At 41.8% G+C, this 18,924-nt stretch overlaps 1 protein-coding gene across 3 annotated transcripts in view; it reads left to right on the top strand.

Moving 5' to 3' along the window:
* skap1 (src kinase associated phosphoprotein 1) overlaps positions 1–18,924 on the top strand; it is a 31,292-nt gene that overhangs the window by 5,800 nt on the left and 6,568 nt on the right. For all 3 annotated transcript variants that reach the window (XR_006842033.1, XM_046377215.1, XM_046377213.1), the window contains exons 5-11: positions 10,467–10,547; positions 10,668–10,751; positions 10,833–10,957; positions 11,789–11,852; positions 13,532–13,735; positions 16,050–16,103; positions 16,225–16,334. Coding sequence is in view for 2 of the 3 variants with exons in the window: in XM_046377215.1 (XP_046233171.1) it covers positions 10,467–10,547; positions 10,668–10,751; positions 10,833–10,957; positions 11,789–11,852; positions 13,532–13,735; positions 16,050–16,103; positions 16,225–16,334 (722 nt within the window). In the remaining variant the exon portion in view is untranslated. The remainder of the gene's footprint in view (positions 1–10,466; positions 10,548–10,667; positions 10,752–10,832; positions 10,958–11,788; positions 11,853–13,531; positions 13,736–16,049; positions 16,104–16,224; positions 16,335–18,924) is intronic.

Below are 18,924 nucleotides of genomic sequence, written 5' to 3'. Positions count from 1 at the left end.
ATTTGTAATGGCTGACAGGAACAGATGGAGCCTCCATTGTTAGCCCGGGTGTCTGCATGGTAATGTGAACTGAGTTTCACCCGCCGACCGCACCGGTGACCTGACCGCGCCTGCAGCCTCACCCCGGCTTCGTCTGCCCCCTTCAGCACCCGCCACACACCCACACACTCGCTGTGCCATTTGGGGCTCAACACACATTTGCAAGATATTTGCTTCACTCCCTCCAATGTTTGTCATTCCTCTGCATTTTGCATACATAAACAAATTTACGTGCAAAAGTTCTCCCTCTGGCGATTAGTCTTCTTTTACACACACACACACACACACACACACACACACACACACAAATAGACCCCAGGAAGACAGCTGGAGATGTGGGGTTTTTAGTCTTGTCATGCTATTTGCAGGTCAAGTTTACGAAGTTGAAATGGCGTGTTTGTTTTTGTTGGATTGGGGGAGCACCGCTTGGCGCTCGGGGATGTTTGCTGTGAAGCTGCAGCGATGACAGAGCACTGCAGGAAGAGCTTTGTTCTGGGAGGCGTGCAGAAAAGATGACGCCTTTGATGCGTCTCTCTCTTCGTCTTTGTGATCGTAATGATTCTGTTATGATGTGCCACCTAATTTGCCCAGGTGTGGATGCTGGGTCTAAAGAATTTCCACACAAAACTTGCCTGTGCCTGCTATGATCTGCCATACTCATATCAGGCCACTTTATCGGTTTTTTGATTTTGTGATCCTGCATACACTATGATGATTTACTGTATATATTTACTGCATATAATTCTTTAGATTTATATGAAAAATAGAGCTGTTAGATAAGGCTGCAACTGGCGATTATTTTGAATATTCTGCTGATTATTTTCCAGATTGATCAATGAATCATTTTGGTCCAAAGATGGTGAAAAATGTTAGGAAAAAAAGGCTGAATATCCTCATAATTTAAAGATTGTTTTTTTTTTTTTTTTTTGTTTACCTTGAAAATTGACCTAAATGTTCAATCAGTTAATTGGTTCTAATGCAAGTGTGTTCTGTTGTGTAGGATTGTTTATTTTCTATTTAAAGAATGCAGGAATGTGACTCCTGGCAGTGATTACTCTCCAGTTTCCGAAACCAATTACTTGCATTAGAATGCAGTAGGATAACCAATTTGAAGTTATGTCTTGCTGTTGCCTGTTTCTCATTTGAATATGAGGAGCCGATGCACAGTCTCAACATTACTGCACGGTGCTGGTAAATAGAATATTAAATCTAAATTTTGTCATTTTGGCTGAAGCTTGAAAAAGCCATTTAAAGTGAAGTGCTTTTGAAGGTGCGTGCCCGGGTCTGTTAGTGGGTGAAGTAGGAAAAATGACGGCAGCTGACGGATTGATGCTCCATTAGGGGTTAATCAGCATCGTGTTTAAGGCGCCAAGTGGCCCTCGTCTGTGTTTGATGTCAACATTAAGTTGTGGAGAAGTTTCTGGGTGCTTAAAGAACGAGAGGCATCGCTTAACAAACTGCTTTGTGGCATTTACTCCAGCTTGTCTCTTTTGTACGCAGCACCTGGAGAGTATTTTTGGGTCTGCATAGATGACCTCCTCCCAGGCCTGTTGGCCTGTGGTCATGCTGTCTGCCCACATACTGAACTTCTGACCTTTGACCTCCTGCTCGGCCAACCTGTGACCTGTCTGCACTCGGTCCAAAGTTGTGTGAGTGATTGGCCTTCCTGTCAGAGAACGCCCAGCGGTCATGAAGTTTCTTTGGACTCTATGATATCCATCTACTGTATCTCTCTGTCAGAATATCCGCCTGGAGATTAATTTTTCACGGCATTCATCGTTGTATGGATTTTATGACATTTAGATTGCGGCTGCTAGTTTGCAAGGAAGCGAGGAATATGTTAATGACCTCCACTCTTCCTCATTCTCCTTCACTCCTTCCTTTCCTCTTTCAGTTGCTGCCTGTGTGCTTTTCTGGAAAAACACACACACACACACACACATACACACACACACATTACGAGGCAGGAGCAGGCTCTGTGCATCGCTGCGACTGCTTGCCACCAGGGTTCAAAAGTTCACTCTATTCCCCCTAGGGCTACTGTGCTGCTGCAGATGCTGATAGTCTTTCTCTCTCTCTCTCTCTCTCTCTCTCTCTCTCTCTCTCTCTCTCTCTCTCTCTCTCCTGGCTGCCTTTCTCTCCCTCTCTCCCTTGCTGTTTACACTATTAATCTTGTACACTCTCTCTCACACACTCACTCACACTGCCTGGCAAGAAGAGAGTGGCTTGAAGGGGGGATTTGGACGTATTTAACCGAAGGGCATCCATCACTCTCATCTCCGGCTTCACCCCCCACCAAAAGCCACACCGTGCAGTTTTTTGCATCCTCCCGGTTTGTAAGCCCTTGTGATGCAGCTCTCCCCTCATTTGCTTTGTTTTATTGTTGCATCCCATATAATTACATCCCTCTGTTGCCTCTGGTGTAGTGCCTTGTTGAAACCCAGGGAAAACAGGCGAAGGTAAATGTGCAGCAGTCCATCTGTAAAGAGGCACATAGGCAGAATGCAAAGTGGGAAGCTGGGGCAGGGTGGCTCCTAATCTCCCCCAGAGCTGTCAATGTCACAGACAAATAGCAAAACTATCAGATGCGGCGGGTTCACCCAGAGGTTAGCGTTCCCAGGTACCTCCTGCATTCACTCCCTCTCTTTCTCCCCCTGCCTTGCAAATGAGAATTTGATTTTGCCCTCCACTGGAATCCATTTCTGGAGATGAATGAAGTTTCAATGCCAAGCCCAGGTGGCCCTGCTGATTTCTTAGGGAAATAAATGGAGATGGGAGAGATGTGTTGGCCTCTACATAGACAGTGACACGGCCGCTCCCAATGCCTCTGGGATCCCTCTGTTTAATTGTTGCTGTAATGTAGCACTTTAAGGTCATTAACATGCCCTTGTGGAGTTATTCGAGGATGTTTAGGATGTATTCCTCTTTACACCAGGATCTCAGTACTGGAAGCCAGCACTGTGTGTGTGTGTGTGTGTGTGTGTGTGTGTGTGTGTGTGTGCCAAGTGGGACAGAGCTGCCGTGGGCTCATATGCTGTTTGAAGATTGCTTATCCACATTGGGAATTTTTATCACTGATTCATGGTGACCCACGCCGTAAGTTAGCTCATCGTAAAGAAATGGCATCAGAAGCCGGTCGATTGAGACGTTTTATAGTGAAGGAACATTGTCCTGTTTGACACAATGAAATCTGTGATTGGTTGTGTTAAACGAAACAGTTATGCATTTGGATAATTAACTTAAGAATATAGATCACAGTTAAAGTGAAAACAGTTTATGAAATGCCAGGTTAAAAAATGGTTAAATTATTGATTTTTAAATTTGATATGCTCGTCAGTTTTGGTGGCATGGGGTAAAACGTTGTTAAAAAAACCCAAAAACTTAAATAATCATTGTCCTTGCTGTTTTATATAGCAGTATATTTTTCTATGAGTTCATTTGTTTATTGTCAAAAGCTCAGTTTGAAACGACTCCTGCGGTAGTTACTGTCATAGAGGTGGATTTACTGTTTTCCTCTGGGTGAAGCACAGCAAAGCTGTTCTGTTTTATAGTTCATTTGCAAATTACTTTTTAAGCGAATTAAAGTAGATGAGACAAAAACATTTGAAAAGTTCTTGAATTATTACAAAAAAAAGTTGAATTCTGGCAAAATCCTTTTTTCCCCCACAATTATTTTATTTTTACTTTACTGTTAACTGGTCATACAAAAATAAATATTATCACAAAATTTAATTAAGTTATGTACTGGCACAATACTTTTATTATTTTATTGAGGGTGTTTTAAGCTAATCCATATTCCTTTCGATGGAAAGTAAAACAAGTGCAAAAGGATTTTGGCATGTTCCGTCTTTCTCCCCAAAGGCCAAATTAAATAATTATTCATCCATTACTCATATTTATTTATGAAAGCCTGGATGGAAAGCAACTAAAAATATTCTCAGTATATCACAGTATTTCTCTCCTGCAAATATTAGGAATGGATTTATAACACAGTAAAACTTGATAGGAAAAATGTGGCCGAGTAGATAATCTTTTCATGAGTTGTAAATGGTTAACTGTTTATTTATATGAATATTATTGAGGTAAACAAAAAAAAAGGTTTTTGTATGCTGAAGATAATTTAAATAAATATTTTTTGTTTTTTTTAAGTGAAACAAATTGCAATTTTGTACAAGATGCTGATTTTTTTAGGAGCATTTGGCCTTATTTTCATCCACACAATACATTTTCTGTAACACCTGTTGCCCTGAGACTCACTGGTGATTTATGACAGGAGTCAGCGAATGATGGCATCATATAATTGTTTATTGGCATAATATGTAACAGCCGTGACTATAAAATAAGAGCAGTTACATAAAAAAAGGTAACAGGCATGAGATATTACCCTGAAAACAGTGCAATAACACGATTCTCAGGAACATATTTACTTACTCTCATTGCTAAAATTATATTTAAAGCATTTTAGTGGAAATAACAGAAGCGTTTTAAAGTTGCAATAACTGTACATTCAGAGGGCGAGTGCGTTGATTTTCTGTGAGTGTTTTAGCCTCCAGGCTCTGTCATTGACTGCGTTATATCTCGTTTTTATCACAGATCTGCAGGCTCTCCTGTGGGCCTGAACTCTTCCATTGTTGGTATTTATATTCTTACCACTGTTTTTTTTTTTTTTTTTTTTTTTTTGTCTGTGTCAGTGAAGCAGCTGAAAACCATCCCCAGCGATTAGAGGATCATTGTATCTGCAGTTAAGCATTTGAATAGTGGTAGTAAATCTAGAAAAGGGAAATTCAGGGTCGCTGTATACGCTGCTTATGGCTGCCCAGGGGGAAGCCGATGTCACATAGTAAATTTAGCCCCTTAGTGTCTTTCCACTGGCCGGCCTGTGATGTTGGAAGGTAGGAATAGAGCAAAACGGAGCCTAGAATGACTTGGCATCTAATCCGTTGTAGAGGCACAGAAATATTTTCCAAATTGCATCCAGTGTAACAGGCTAAGTCAGACAACAAAAGAGAGAAAAACGTCAGATATTTCTGCATAGCACTGATGCTGCAATATGACTCAATTTCCAGATTATTCAAGAAAAGAGAACTGTGATGCAAAATATTTAATATGTGTCGGCATTAAAAGTTTTTGCTCTGTTCTGCTTCGCTCAGTTGTAAAGTTTTTATCTTCAGTCAGGAGACAGACATTTAAGATTTGTAATCTCATTGACATCCTTGATCAGAAAGAAAAAAAATCCTTAATGACTCCTGCATAAATTCCCAGTCCCATTAAACTTTATTAGACAACCATACAGGCATCATGCAGCCTGATATAATGCACTGCATGTTTTCTTTGGTTCAAACACATGCATTAGGAGGTTCTAAACACGGTTTATGTATCGATGACTGAAGTCCTAATCAAATCAGAGGGAGGAGAGGAGGGCAGGGAGGACATTCTGCCCTTAACCTCAGAGCCTCTCAGTCTCTCTCCTCCCCTTCGACGGCCGCCTCGCTGGAGGGACATGCAGCAGAGGCCTTCTACTGTAATGAGGAAAAATGCATCAATTTAGCTCGGCCTGCACGCAGATTGAGCGCCGGGTGGGTGAAGGTGCACCGAGTGAATCCTTTTTCCTAATCAAGGACAGTATCGAGGAGGATTGCGGTCTCGCTGGCTTCGTCTGTAGAGTCAGCAGCATTCCTCCCTGCAGCCCCCTCAGGGCCGGGGGAGCCTCTCTGCCTTCTGTTTCACCTCATCAGCAGAGTTCACACGGGGGTCAGGTCCTGCCCCCTGATGCTGCATTCAATGCAATACCTCTTGCATCGAAAGGCGCTATGAAAGCGCTCAAGGACTAAGCACAGCAGAAAGAAAACGCATGATAACTCGCTGATTTTGATCCCTACCTGTGCTGTGAGGGGGTCACCTCCTCTACCCTCTCCTAAATGCTGTAGATGTATTAAACCCTTAAAAGTGGCCTCTTTTAACCCGTGTGTTTTGCTGGCAGTATGTTGTAGTTTTCTCTGTGCCTCTGGATTTAAAAAATGAGATTCTCCCTTTCTTACGTTTATTTATTTATTTATCTCTGAGGGACAGCATGTATTGAATTTCTCTAATGTGATGTAAATCTGTCAGATTTAGCTATAAGTTTTATTATATAGATTATTTTCATTCTGTTCACTAGACCGTTTGGTTGGGCAGTGGTATTAAAACAAGCGCAGCAAAAAGCAGAATAGAGCTGAGATTAAATTTTTATTAATTAATTTCTTTATTGGCTAATCAATTAATATGCTTATTAATTAATTACCCCATAGAAAAAAATAATCATAAAGCCTTTTGTTAATTGTTTTAAGGCATTTTTAATTCAAATATTCCAAAAATACAATTTTCTGGATTTTCCGGACTTTGCTGGATTTCTTAGTTTATTACACGAGTAAAGTTCAGTCTTTTAGACTGCTGGTCAAACCAAGTGAGTTGTGTGAAAATGTGGCGTCGATGAACAAGTAATCGGCAATATTTTTCAGAGTAAACAATTATTTGAGAAATAAAATTACCAGTCACAGCTCGACAGCAAACAACATGAATAAAAAAAATTACAAAGCAAACACATACGGTGCTCACGACAATTTACACCACCAGATGAGACTTCAAATATAGTATAAACTAAAATAATATAGTATAAATTTACAAGCACAAAGAATGACAGAAATACAGACTTTCAGACAAATACTCACACAGCACACACACAGAACAGAGGAGGCAACCGATATGACAATACAGTGCTGGTATGTCAGACATTATAAATAAATCATCTTCTTTATATTGCATTTTAAATAATATACATCTGCATGACTTCAGGCAACATGTTTCTAAAGTTTTAAAACATAAAAAGCAGCACAGATTAGAGAAAAAAAGAAAGAAAAAGCTTTTTAGTTTTAGGGCTTTTTTCTCCCCTCATCTCACAGACTTTCTCTGTGTAACTGGCTAACGTAGATGTTTCTAAAGCTGTGGACACAATAGCGCTTCCTGCCTGTGGAAGTACATGTTCCCCTGCTGAGCCTGAGCCGTGACAGCGCTGTCGCGTCTCTCTGCCTTCCTGCCGTCTCAAAGAAGAGATGCTAAAGCGACTGCTTGCTTTCCATCTTCTGTAGCACCATCAACATCTTCAGTGCATTTTTGCTTTTTCATAACATCTTTGTTGCATTATGACCACCGTTAGATCTAATGTAACATATTAGTCCTCCCACCCAACCATTTCCCTTCATTTTGATTCACTCTCTATCCAGCCTTTGATTGACTTTCAGCCTAAGTAAAGTGGATTTTAATGAGAGAATACATTAACTCCCTCTGGTCATGCTGACATAAATCAGCCTTTTCTTGCGGGATCAACGCTGAGCTCATAACACCATGCTGAGAGAGTGTGAATAACCAAATGAGAGATTGCAGCTGTGGCAAACTGCTGGCAGCTCAGATGCATTGTTGTGTACCCCCCTACCCAACCACCCACCCGAGTTTAAAACAAGTTAAGGAAGGCAGCAGAACAGAGCACTTATCAGCACACAGGTCAGCCTGCTTATGGAAGTGTTCCTTTGTCGGGATCAATTAAACGCATATCTCTGGTCAATTTCTATTGATTATTTCCTTCCATTTGGAAACGGAGTGACTCATGTCTTTTCTTGCTGATGACCACTGAGAGCAGTTAGATTCAGTTAGTGTGTCCTGTAGCAACTCCTCACCTTGATTTACTTGATTTACAAAACACGTGACGTGACTCTAACATCTCATCTGTCCGCTTCTCTTTGTTGGTAATTGCACTCAGCTAAATAGGTTATGCTGAAATATCAATAAATTGCCATCAAATTAATGTCAATACCAAAGCTGTGGATGGTGCTAATTAAAACGCAAAAGGGATGAAAATGAAGCCATGGCATTGCCCTGAATAATTGATAATGCAATTTATGATTTTTATGAAAGAGTGCCGTCTGTCTGCGATTTTGATGAGGCCTTAATTAGATGCATTAATGTGTCTCTCTGTGCCTGTAGTCATGCTCAAAACTCAAACACCATGATGGTTGTTGGGGTTTTTTAACGCCCTAAATTACACATTTTCAAACAACATTACCTCTGAATATCCACTTAAAATTGCATGGGTCCCAAAGAGGTGTTAGTGTGTAATTTTCATTAAAGGAGGCATTGTTAACTCAGGACCAATCAGATTCTGCTTTTGCGTAGGGTGGGATCAAGCAGCATAAAGCGGTGCGATGTGTTTAGGTTCTGCTGCTACCCTGTGGAAGAATCTAGAACTCTTGTGTTTCCATTTTCACTGAAGTCGGTGCGTGTCGTACCCGCGTTAGGAGGACAGTCAAGCGAGGTCACGTAACCTTGCGTTAAAGTGTTAAACACGCATGAATGTGTGATGTTTATTGACTCAAGCAGATCAGAGTGATCCCGTGTTGATTTTGCACCTCCTCATCTATTAGCCGGGCTCGACCTTTGAGATAAATGAAGAGCGAGGGAGGCAGACGGATGAGGGGATTAGAAGTGGGCCGCAACAGGGAAGCAGGCCCAGGAAAAAAATGGACGGACTGCCGGCGGATAGATGAGGTGGAGGAGCATAATGACCGCTGTTTGTTATGATGTACTGAATCAGGTCCTCTTTGACAAAACAGTCCTTAGCACCTCTGTATTTATAGTGTCACCGGTCAGTCCATCCACAAAGGCAGGCTGATGATATGTGAGCGTGTTAGTGCGGCGAGGTGTCTGGGGCTCTGCTCTGGAATGACCCACTCATCCGTCAGGCCCACGAAGAGCTGAAGCGGTGCCGGGTTATCGGATCACAGGCCGGATCGGATTGTTGTGAACTTAAATCTCTGGAATGTTAGTCCAGCAAAAAGCCAATATCAGCTTTATTTTGCTCCGTTTTTCAAACGGACATCACTGAGAAAAAGGCTGAAAACTTTCAGATTGAGCATCACATGGCTGGACTGGATGTTAAACTGGGGAAGCTTTTTCATGTTGCTGGTTTTTATGAATGAGAAAGAGGTTCCTGTTTGTCTAATGATGGGGGATGCTCTTTGTTTAAACCACAGGGCCCAGATGTGGGATGACATGTTTGGTTTTTCCCAGCAGTCAAACAGCTCCTTTCTGTGAGGGATGGACTCCAGGCATTCCCCCTGTCGTCAGTGGTCTGAATGGGGTGTCACTCTGACCAGTGTAAACGTTCTTTAAATTGTTCCTGTGTTTCAGACTAAAAAGGCAGTTCCTGCTCCCCAGTTGCTTTAGCAAGGCTAATGCCTGTTGACTGATGAATTCAGAGGAAGCTTTGCTTTGTTTTTGACACATGGAAAAGCCAGGTACTCCTGCTGAAGCACAGAGCGGAAGACAACCCTTGAGGCTGACCTGGAGTCAGCTTGACAAGTTCCCCACTAATGGCAAAAAGCCAAATAAGCAGACTTCTTGTTAGAACTTCAAAACTAATTTCAACCTGACGTAGCTGGTTAACAGATGTAGTGGCCAACTGGTATTTTCTGATATATATATATATATATATATATATATATGTACATATATATATTTCTGATGATAGTGATACACACTATCAGGCACTGGTGTTTATTTGTTGTGTCGCATCAGCTGCGTTGCCATAGTCATATTGTTGTTTGTGGTTAACATCATCATTTGTAGGTCTTTTATATACTTGGTGTGTCCAATTACATATGAGAGCAAGAGAATTGGGCAGATCTGAACTTTCAAGTCCAACAAACTAACAAAAACAAATATCATTATGTGTACAGTGCAAAAAGTAATTTAGTGTACTGTTCTTTAAAGCTACTTCTCTTCAGCACTCATAGCACAGTAGGCTAAACACTAAGTGGACAGCATCGTGTGGTGCTTACCGAACAATTGCACTAATTAAATAAAGCCTCTTAAGTTTTGTTATTGTCCTATCATGTTTAAAATTTGACTTTGCAAATTGGAGAGAGATGTTTGAATTTCCACAGGAAGGTTACTCCCATTAAAAGCGCAACGTGAGCAGATGCGTGCACTGCAGTGCTCAGCAGCACTGTAAATGTATTGATCCAAGTTTCCTAAAGCCTCGCAGGGATGTATTTGATCCACAGGCGTGGAGACTTTACATTCATGCCATGTGTGTGTGTGTGTGTGTGTTGCCTTGGGAATGGAGATCATTTTAAGTGGAGCTTGTTAGAAGTTAGTGCTGAGACAATCAGTGAGTTAATAGATTAGTTGAATCACAGAAACTTTCAATAAGAAAATAAGCATTTGAACTGATTTATTGAGAAAAATGCTAAACTTTGCTAATGCTAAACTCTGATTCTGGTTTCTCAGATGTGAAATTGAATATCCTTGGGTTTTGTACTGTTGGCTGGGCCCTGACAGGTTGTACTGGTCACTTTTCACAGTTTCATAGTTAAATTAATTCTCTTTGTTCACAGACTTCGATGACATTCCCTTTGTGGCACCCCAGGATGTCAAGAAAGTCTTGAAGACAGGCTACTTGGAGAAGAAACGAAAAGGTATAACAGCATCTAGTTACCAAAAAACCTCAAACCTGGAGAACCACAGCCATTTGAGAATATAAATATGAACATTTGACTTATTTTGTCTGATCACGGTGCTCTTTTTTTTCCCTCTAGATCACAGCTTCTTTGGCTCAGAGTGGCAAAAGAGGTGGTGTGTTCTCAACGATCTAATATTCTACTACTTTGGCAGTGAAAAAGGTTTGTCTGACGTGCCAACACACAGAAGCATTACAGGTTCATAAACTGATAACATCCCAACATGCTTGCTCCTCCCTACAGATAAACACCAGAAGGGCTCTTTTTATATCAGTGACTACGACGTGCAGCTGGTGACCAACCTGAGAAAAGACTCCAAGAAAAATTCCTGCTTTGAGTTCTTTGCCCCCGGACGGCGTTCTTTCCAGGTCTGTACCACCACAGCACACCTGTACAGATCGCTAATCAAAAGTGTGTGTCGCTGAATTCAAGTTAAGGAAGACAGATTGACGGATATTGTTTTAGAAATTAAATTTAATGCTGTAGGAGTGTCTTTACACAAAATTGATCCTTTTCCTTTGGTGAAAATTTCAAAAGCCCAGCCAGCACATCAGCGAGAAGCTACAAGAAATAACAAGAAATACAAAGTTTTCACTTTTAAATGTCCCTCTCAGGGCGTATCTTGGTCACAGTTCTTCAGTTTTCAAAAAAATAAATTTAATGGTGCTCTATCAAAAATGCATACGTCACATGATGAGATCCGAAATAATTAGTCATTAATTAATCAACTGACACAGAAAACCCGGCAACTATTCTGACAGTCAATTCATTTTTTTATTGCTATTATTTAAACAAAAGTGCCAGAAATTCATATTCATCTTTCATCAAATGTGAATATTTCATTTGTTAAATGAGAAAATGATTGTTATGTTAAAGGATATCTGAGTTAATCATTAGTTGGAGCCACACATGATTATGTTTAAATAAATTAATATTGGCTTTATATTGTTATCTCACTCTCAAATATTTGTATCTGCTTAAAAATTAAGTATCAGCCATTTGGAAACACATGCGTGAATGACACATTAACACAACTTCCCCAGTCGCTCCAATCTTTTAAAAATTATATTTGCTTTTTTTTTTCCTTATTAGACAGCTGGATAGAGAGTTAGTGTATACGTCAAAAGATTAAAAATCTTTTATAGTTTTATGCTGTATAGTTTTACAGTTGCAGGATTGTTGTCACTCTTTCCTGCCAGTTTGCTGCCAGCAGTCCTGAAAAGGCCAAAGAATGGGTGGACCAGATCAAGATTATACTCCGAGGTGAGCAAGCATTTCTTTGTGCTTTAGTGCGGTGCCTGCTGTGTGTGTGGTTTTACCTTCTTTTTTCTCCATTTATTTTGTGTGTGTGTCTTCATTTGCAACAAGGGTTTAAAAATAAAGGACACCAGGATGTTCAGACAGGGCTAAATAAATAAAGTTGACTTAAGTTGACTTTTTAAAACCACATAGGTTAAACGGAAAATACAGTTAAAGCAGTATAAACCTCCCAGCCTTGTTTTTTCTCAATTTTTCACTAAAGTTTGCTTGTGTTTCCGAGGGGCAGAAAGGTCAGGAGTGAATGGGAGCCCTTTATCATCACTGACTCGGGTGAAAACCACCCGATCCATCACTAACTGCGCAGCCCAACACACGAGTCCTGAATCTCCTCATTCGACATGTCACCCACCATGTCATGTGCACCGCTGTGTGGCTCTCGTTCTCCTCTAACCCCCCCAACTCTCCTACCGAATTCCAGCTTACAGGAAATTGATTGGTAGACGTTCTGGTTATCCTCCAGTGACATTGATTTCTGCTTGGCCGCTGGTGTACGGCAGAGGATCTGATACCCTGTGTTGCAGTGGCCAGTCGTTTGCAATGAGACGGCTCCTCCATCTGAACGAGCAGTCGTGCCTAGTCTACTCTAAAATGGGCTCAGGCCGGGCCACTGATTTGCGGGAAGTAACAGACACTCTGCAGTTTGTCTTACTTACTTCCAGACCAGTTTTACTACGAAATGCATCCGGAAGATTATTTACCCTCCAGAATTTACCTGAGAAAGAGGCAGACTTTTCTGATAATATTTGGTGTTTTGCCTTTGTTTGATAGTGATTGTAGAAATACAGAAAGGAACAGGGAGGAGAAAGAGAGATGGCACATAGCAAGAGATGCGATTAGGGGGAATGCATCATAATCAATAGGCAAAGCAGCTTTATTTATGTACCACATTTCAAACACAGAGTGCTTTATGTAGGCAAACAGATTAGAATTAGCATTAGATCGTCATTCATAAGCTGTAAAAAACAGAATAAAATTGATTAAGTCAGAATAAAACTAGTTTTTATTCCAGGGAGATATAATGAAGCAAATTAAATTTAAAAAATACAAATATAATATACCAGAAATACAGTTAGAGTGCATTAATGAGTTGCAGGTTGCTCAACAAAGGGAATAAAAGTGCAGTAGAGAAACCAATCAGTCACAGGCACAGGAGAACAACAAAGTTTTTAATTCAAGTTGGAAAGTGGCGGGTTGAGGCACATTTTAAATAATCAAGAAGTTGGATCCATCTGTGTGCAGCGTGGCAACTCAAAGCAGCTTCACTCTGTTTGGTTCCTCCAGCCGAGTGTTTCCTAAAGATCTAAAGGGCTCTGCTAGCTTTGTATTCCTCAAGAAGATCAGGACTGTTTGTTGGCCTGGAATTACTGAGTGATTTACAAAACAAATGCAAGCATTAACACATTAATAGATGGTGAGAGTAAACGTTATTTGCAGCCAGAAATCAAGCCTCCAGTGCTTGTCACTGCTGCTGTATGGCTTGCGCCTTCGCCTGTTGTGCAGTCAGGACTGCATGAACATTTCTCTTACTTTACCCTTTAATGCATGTGCGTGTCTTTTATGCCAGGCTGTGCTCCATCTTGTCGCTAACGCCGCCCATCACGTTGCCTCTCCTTCCCCTGTAGATCTCAGCTCCGACATCATCCCTGTGGACGATGAAGAGGAGGAGGAGGAAGAGGGGGAGGATGAGGAGACCTACGATGACATTGAGGGCGCTCCCCTGCCTCGGCCCGGTGCTGGCCCGGCCTCTCAGAGTGGCAGGTGGGGAGCAGGGCAGGAGACGAGGACCGCCGATGAGGACGAGGAGGATATCTACGAGGTGCTGCCAGGTATGAGGATGTAGTTACCTCACATGCAGAGACACACCACACACACACACAGATAAATAGAGAGAAGGGCTGGACACACAAACTCCCATGATACTCAGTCAGACAAATAGACACAGCCACTCTGCCTCACACACACACACACACACACACACACACACTCCTGCCCTAAGGGATTTTTGCAGCAAGAAATATTTCTGATGATCTCTGCTGGCTGTGAAATTTGTGCTGCCAGGTGCCTCCCTACCACCACAAAACCCAGACTGATCACTCATTTTAAATCGGCTGCTGCAGAGACACACGGGGCGGGAAGTAAAGCTTCTCTTCACGCCGGCTGAAAATCACCTTCCTCCAGCCTCGCTGAGAACTGTCTGTTGAGAAGCAGTTATGTTGTTAAAATCAGCAAGAGCCGCGTAGCTCCCAATGCTCTGTCATAGTAAGTCCAATTAGCTAATGTTGCCAGGCAACAAATAGCCCACAGTTCAATCCACTAAGCAGAGTTTTGGCTAAAATCGCCTAGCAACAGCAATTTAGTTGAAAGGAAGTAAAAACTGCATCTTTCAGGGCTTAAAATAGTTCTGGAGCTCTTAATGTCACGTCTTTAATAGAAATTAGAGTTTGATTGAGAATGTTACAAGACCCGAGAACAGTGCCTGTGAGTCCCTACCGAGGGGTAGACGGTCCCATGTGTCAGAGTGGCTACAAGATCCCGAGAAGGACAAAAGCGGTGATCTGATCTTCTCTGGGCCGTCGTCCATCACTCTTTCTATTAAATAAGATACATCAAGATTCTGTTTCACTCAGTGAGTACATAACCTTTGCCAAAATCAGTGGTGAGAGGGAAATCACTCTTCAGACTGTCATGCCGGCGTTCAAAGCCATCTGGGCAGAGGTACAGACCCTGACCACAGATGGCATATCGAATGACGGGCTCTTTCGTTCACTTTCTCACCCCTTCACTTATCAATCATTCTGCACCTCACTGTGCTTACTTACAGCATCTACACAGTGATTAGATACTGTTAAATTATTACATCTCATTTTCAGTGATTTCACTGAAATTTATTCAGGAAAAAATCTTCCTTTCATAACAACTAGAAATACTCCTGATAGTAGTCTTTGCTTTCTTTAATCGCTCAAGTTAGCTTGCAAGAGTTGTCACTTAAGTTTAAGGTTATTTTAGCGAAGTTGTTTACATTAAATGTAATATATTTTTCAGAGCAAAAACTGTGAACATGGCTCAGTTGCAGGCTGATTGCAGAGCAATGGTGGTATCGGCTCTGGTGCTGATGACTGATTTTATTGACTGGAAAATTAAATCACTTGGATATAGAAACCGTTGGCCCATAGCGGTGGCCTCTCCACTGAAAGATGCTCTCTTGTACAGCTGTTGAAGAGTGCTAAACAAATGTTTGGAACCTTTGCAAACACAATTAAAATGTCTTTTTGGTTCTGCTTTGGTGTGATAATAATGCCATAATTATCAATAATAATCTTTGCTTGCTTAAAAGAAAATTTTGCTCTGGTTATGAAATTTGAAATGTCAGAATGTGTGTGTTTGTGTGTGTTTGAGTTTGAGAAAGACAAAGCAGGAGGAAGATCCACATAAAAAACTTTCCACATCCAAATGCAGACTGTACACATGATCGCAAATATGCATGTGGATATACAGTGTGTGTGCGTGTGTGTGTGTGTGTGTGTGTGTGTGTGCGTGCGTGTGTGTGTGTGTGTGTGTGTGGACCTTCCTGGTCTTCCTGGAAGCAGAGGCGCAGGTTGTGCTGGAAGGTGGATAGTGTTGCCGGGTTGTGGCGTTGCTGTCAGCCTGCTCCTGTTAAGGATGGATGTGGGAGACGGAGGGCAGGCATATCACTGTGTCACCCCTCAGACCACCGGCTGCCACGCCCCGTAGTCAATGACACGTCCGCCTCCACGCGCCTTAAAGACACCCTCTTTCTCTTTAACTTTTCCTGCCTGGCTCTCTGATAAATCTGAGCAAACCGATCATCGAGGACTTCAGTCTGGTTAAAGAAAAATAGGCATCTTATCTCATAATCATCAGCATCAGGGACTGCCTGATGATCCATTTTATTTATTTGGTTATTTATTTCTATCATCATGCTTTTGTACTGCAGATTTGTCCTTCATGTGTGACACAAACAGAAACCTTCTGATAAATAGGTTTTCCTTGAGTCAGGTTTTTTTTTCTTTTATTTAGCTTTTTTTCTGTTAAATGATGGAATTAAAATGTTTTGGTTCTTCATGACCTTTAATTCAAACAAGGATAACGTTGCAAATATCATGTTGTTTGTTTGTGTAGATGAGGATTTTCCAGATCCAGTGGATGAGAGTGAGGAGAGGACCAACAAACAAGGTCGGGACCTCATTTCCGTCCTCTCAATAATGTGAACAAATTTCCCGCTTAATAGTTTACATTGGGAAAAGCACATTGTCTCGTTCTTTGGTTTAAATTTGTGCTCTGCATTTCCTCTCAGTTTGTTCATCAGATTATGCAAACTACTACCAGGGGTTATGGGACTGCCTGCCCGACGAGCCAGACGAGCTGGCCTTCCAGAGAGGAGATCTCATCTACATCATTAGCAAGGTCAGCATCGCCATCAGCAGAAATAATCCGAGAAGGTTATTTCAGCTCCTCTCTGAATTCTGTGGTTGCAGGACATACTTCTCCCAATCAGTGGAAATGGGAGCTTGCCGTTCTGCCATTCATCTCTAATGGGAACCATCCCTGATTGCCCCCTTGACTCGTTGACATAATTACTGGAGCAATTGCAGTAGTTTAAAATGAGTAAAAATGTGACGCAGACATGTATAATGTGTAATTATTTAAGGGTTAAACAACATCAACTCCAGTAATCACTTTGTCCTCATTTACTTCCCAAACCTGCTGATATCCCCAACATCTAAATTCCTCCGTTAGTGAGCACTTGTGTCTTGATGCAGCAGCGAGGCACCACCGGTGGTATTGTCTTTTTCCCAGGCCACTAGGGTGAAGTGCCATTCGGGGCGCAGCGTAATGGTGCTGTTGTTCATTATGGAGCCTCTATCACAGGGGTTAATTGAGTAGGCAGCCATGCGAAGCTCTTCCTTTCTGTTTGACATAAACTGCAGGTGAAGCCATCCTGCATCTCATCTCTTTCCTCTCAATCTATTTCCTTGTGTTTTATGGCCATCTTGTAGTTACATGCAGAGTATCTACCACTGAAAAGCCACCCTACTGGAAATCAATGGCTTGTAATTTGGGCACTTTTACTCTGCTGCGTACAGGGACTTGTTTCCACACCGAAGCTATTGGTCGGTTTGAAATTGAATCATCATGTTTTGTGTTTAGGTTAAATTATCTGAGGAGCAGAGGGAGGAAGAAATTACAGTATATTCAGCTTTTTGTTTGTTGTTGGTAATTATGTGGCAGAGATCGAAAAATTCAACCACTTAATTTCTTGCATCTTTAATCAACACCTGGATTGCACTGAATTTTAACTATTTGAAATATTTTGGGTGATTTTAGTGCAGAAACAAAAAAACCCTTTTAGAGTAAATGTATCTTTAGATAGACAAATGACAAAATAGAGCCTTTTGTTTGTAAGAGCAGATATGGCACAGGTGAAATATGCCCTTCACAGAAGATGGACTTTTAATTGAGGTTCTCTTGGCAGTCTCAGATTAATGAGATGCCAGCCTTCTCTGTCTGTGTGTGCTGGTTGATAGGGGAAAATGTCAAAACAGCCACATCCATTTTTCACGTAAGGATGACAAAGGCAGCCTACTTGGGGAAACAAAGGCGACCCGGCTCTGTGCTACAGATCCGCCTCATGAACAGCCTCAGCCCTGCCTGCCGTATTACTTTTCACTGTATGGATCAGGTTTCCGCTTCACTGAAGAATTTAAAAGCAAACTAAGTCCAGGTTGTAAGCCAAACTTGATTGTAGTATCTCCAAATCTTAATGACAGAGATTACTCTTGTTTTGTCCAGCTGTACGCTGAAGTCATAACACAGTGACAGACCACGGCAGAGTATTCTAACTATCCTCTAATGGATTTAAAGCGAGGGTCTGGTTGTAAATTATTCAGAGGTGATCTCCGGACGGCTTCCGAATGTTGTGTTTGACGACACGGCTCCAACCGTGTCCCATTTTGCGTCCTAAAAGCATCACATTTCCCTCATGAATAGCATTATTTGTATTATAGCCTGTAATCGGCTATTTATTTTAATGAGCCCTGGGGAGGGCTTCCCCGCGTCTTCTGTGTGTACACGCAGGCCCCCATCGGCGTTCAGTTTTACGGGGGATTCCTGAGAACCCTGACCTCGATGAGTGAAATACGGGCCCTTGGCTAGAACTCAAGTCTGTCGCTTAACTGGGGACCCAGACACATGAAATGGCCGTAATAAAACCAGGGCCCATAAATTCTCTTAGAGGGTGGGAGGCCTGGTTGTCTGTGCTGTTATGTCAACACTGACCATAATTACAAGGTAATAAGGACACGCTCTAAGTGCTAAATCAATGGTGCTAACAAACTGTTATTTTTAAAGCTGGGATGTGATTGACTGCTGAAGAGCAGAACGGGATAGCCACAGGCGTGGTGTCATATGGCTGTGAACTGAGGAGAACATGCCGATTGTATAAAAGGCCCTCATCCATCATTATTGATCTCTCACTTACTGTAAAGTGGGGGCATTTTTACTGTATTTGTGATCCCCCCCCCCCCCCCGGGTGTCGCAGTGTGTGTGCGCATATCTGTGTATCACTGACAAAGTAAATAAATTAGGAACCTCACAACTCATATGAATCCCATTAGTTCAAGAGAATTAATCTCGTAGCGTGGCTCTGCAGTCGGTTTCAGCGATGCCTAACTTGCTTTCCGCAGAGCTCGATGGTGATGCTCAGCGCGCTGATACATGAGGTACAAACACACGGTGAAATCTGTCTTGTGAGTTTCGCTCTGACATTTCATTTCTGAGAGCTTGCATTTTTTTCTAATGCGCATTATGGCTTCACGCTGACATTTTAGTGTGTGATGACAAATGCCGGTGAGCTCCATTCTTTTGTAAACTCACACACGGATTTTTTAACTCGATTGAAATTGTTGAGATGTTTCACACACATTTCCTCTGCATCACGGCCTGAAATGCGCAGTGAGATATTTGTCAGAGATTTACAACGTGTTGTTATAGCATC

This window comes from Scatophagus argus, chromosome 21 (genome assembly GCF_020382885.2).
Source record: "Scatophagus argus isolate fScaArg1 chromosome 21, fScaArg1.pri, whole genome shotgun sequence".
Lineage (NCBI taxonomy): Eukaryota > Metazoa > Chordata > Actinopteri > Scatophagidae > Scatophagus > Scatophagus argus.
This window is presented reverse-complemented; position numbering and strand designations above follow the sequence as displayed.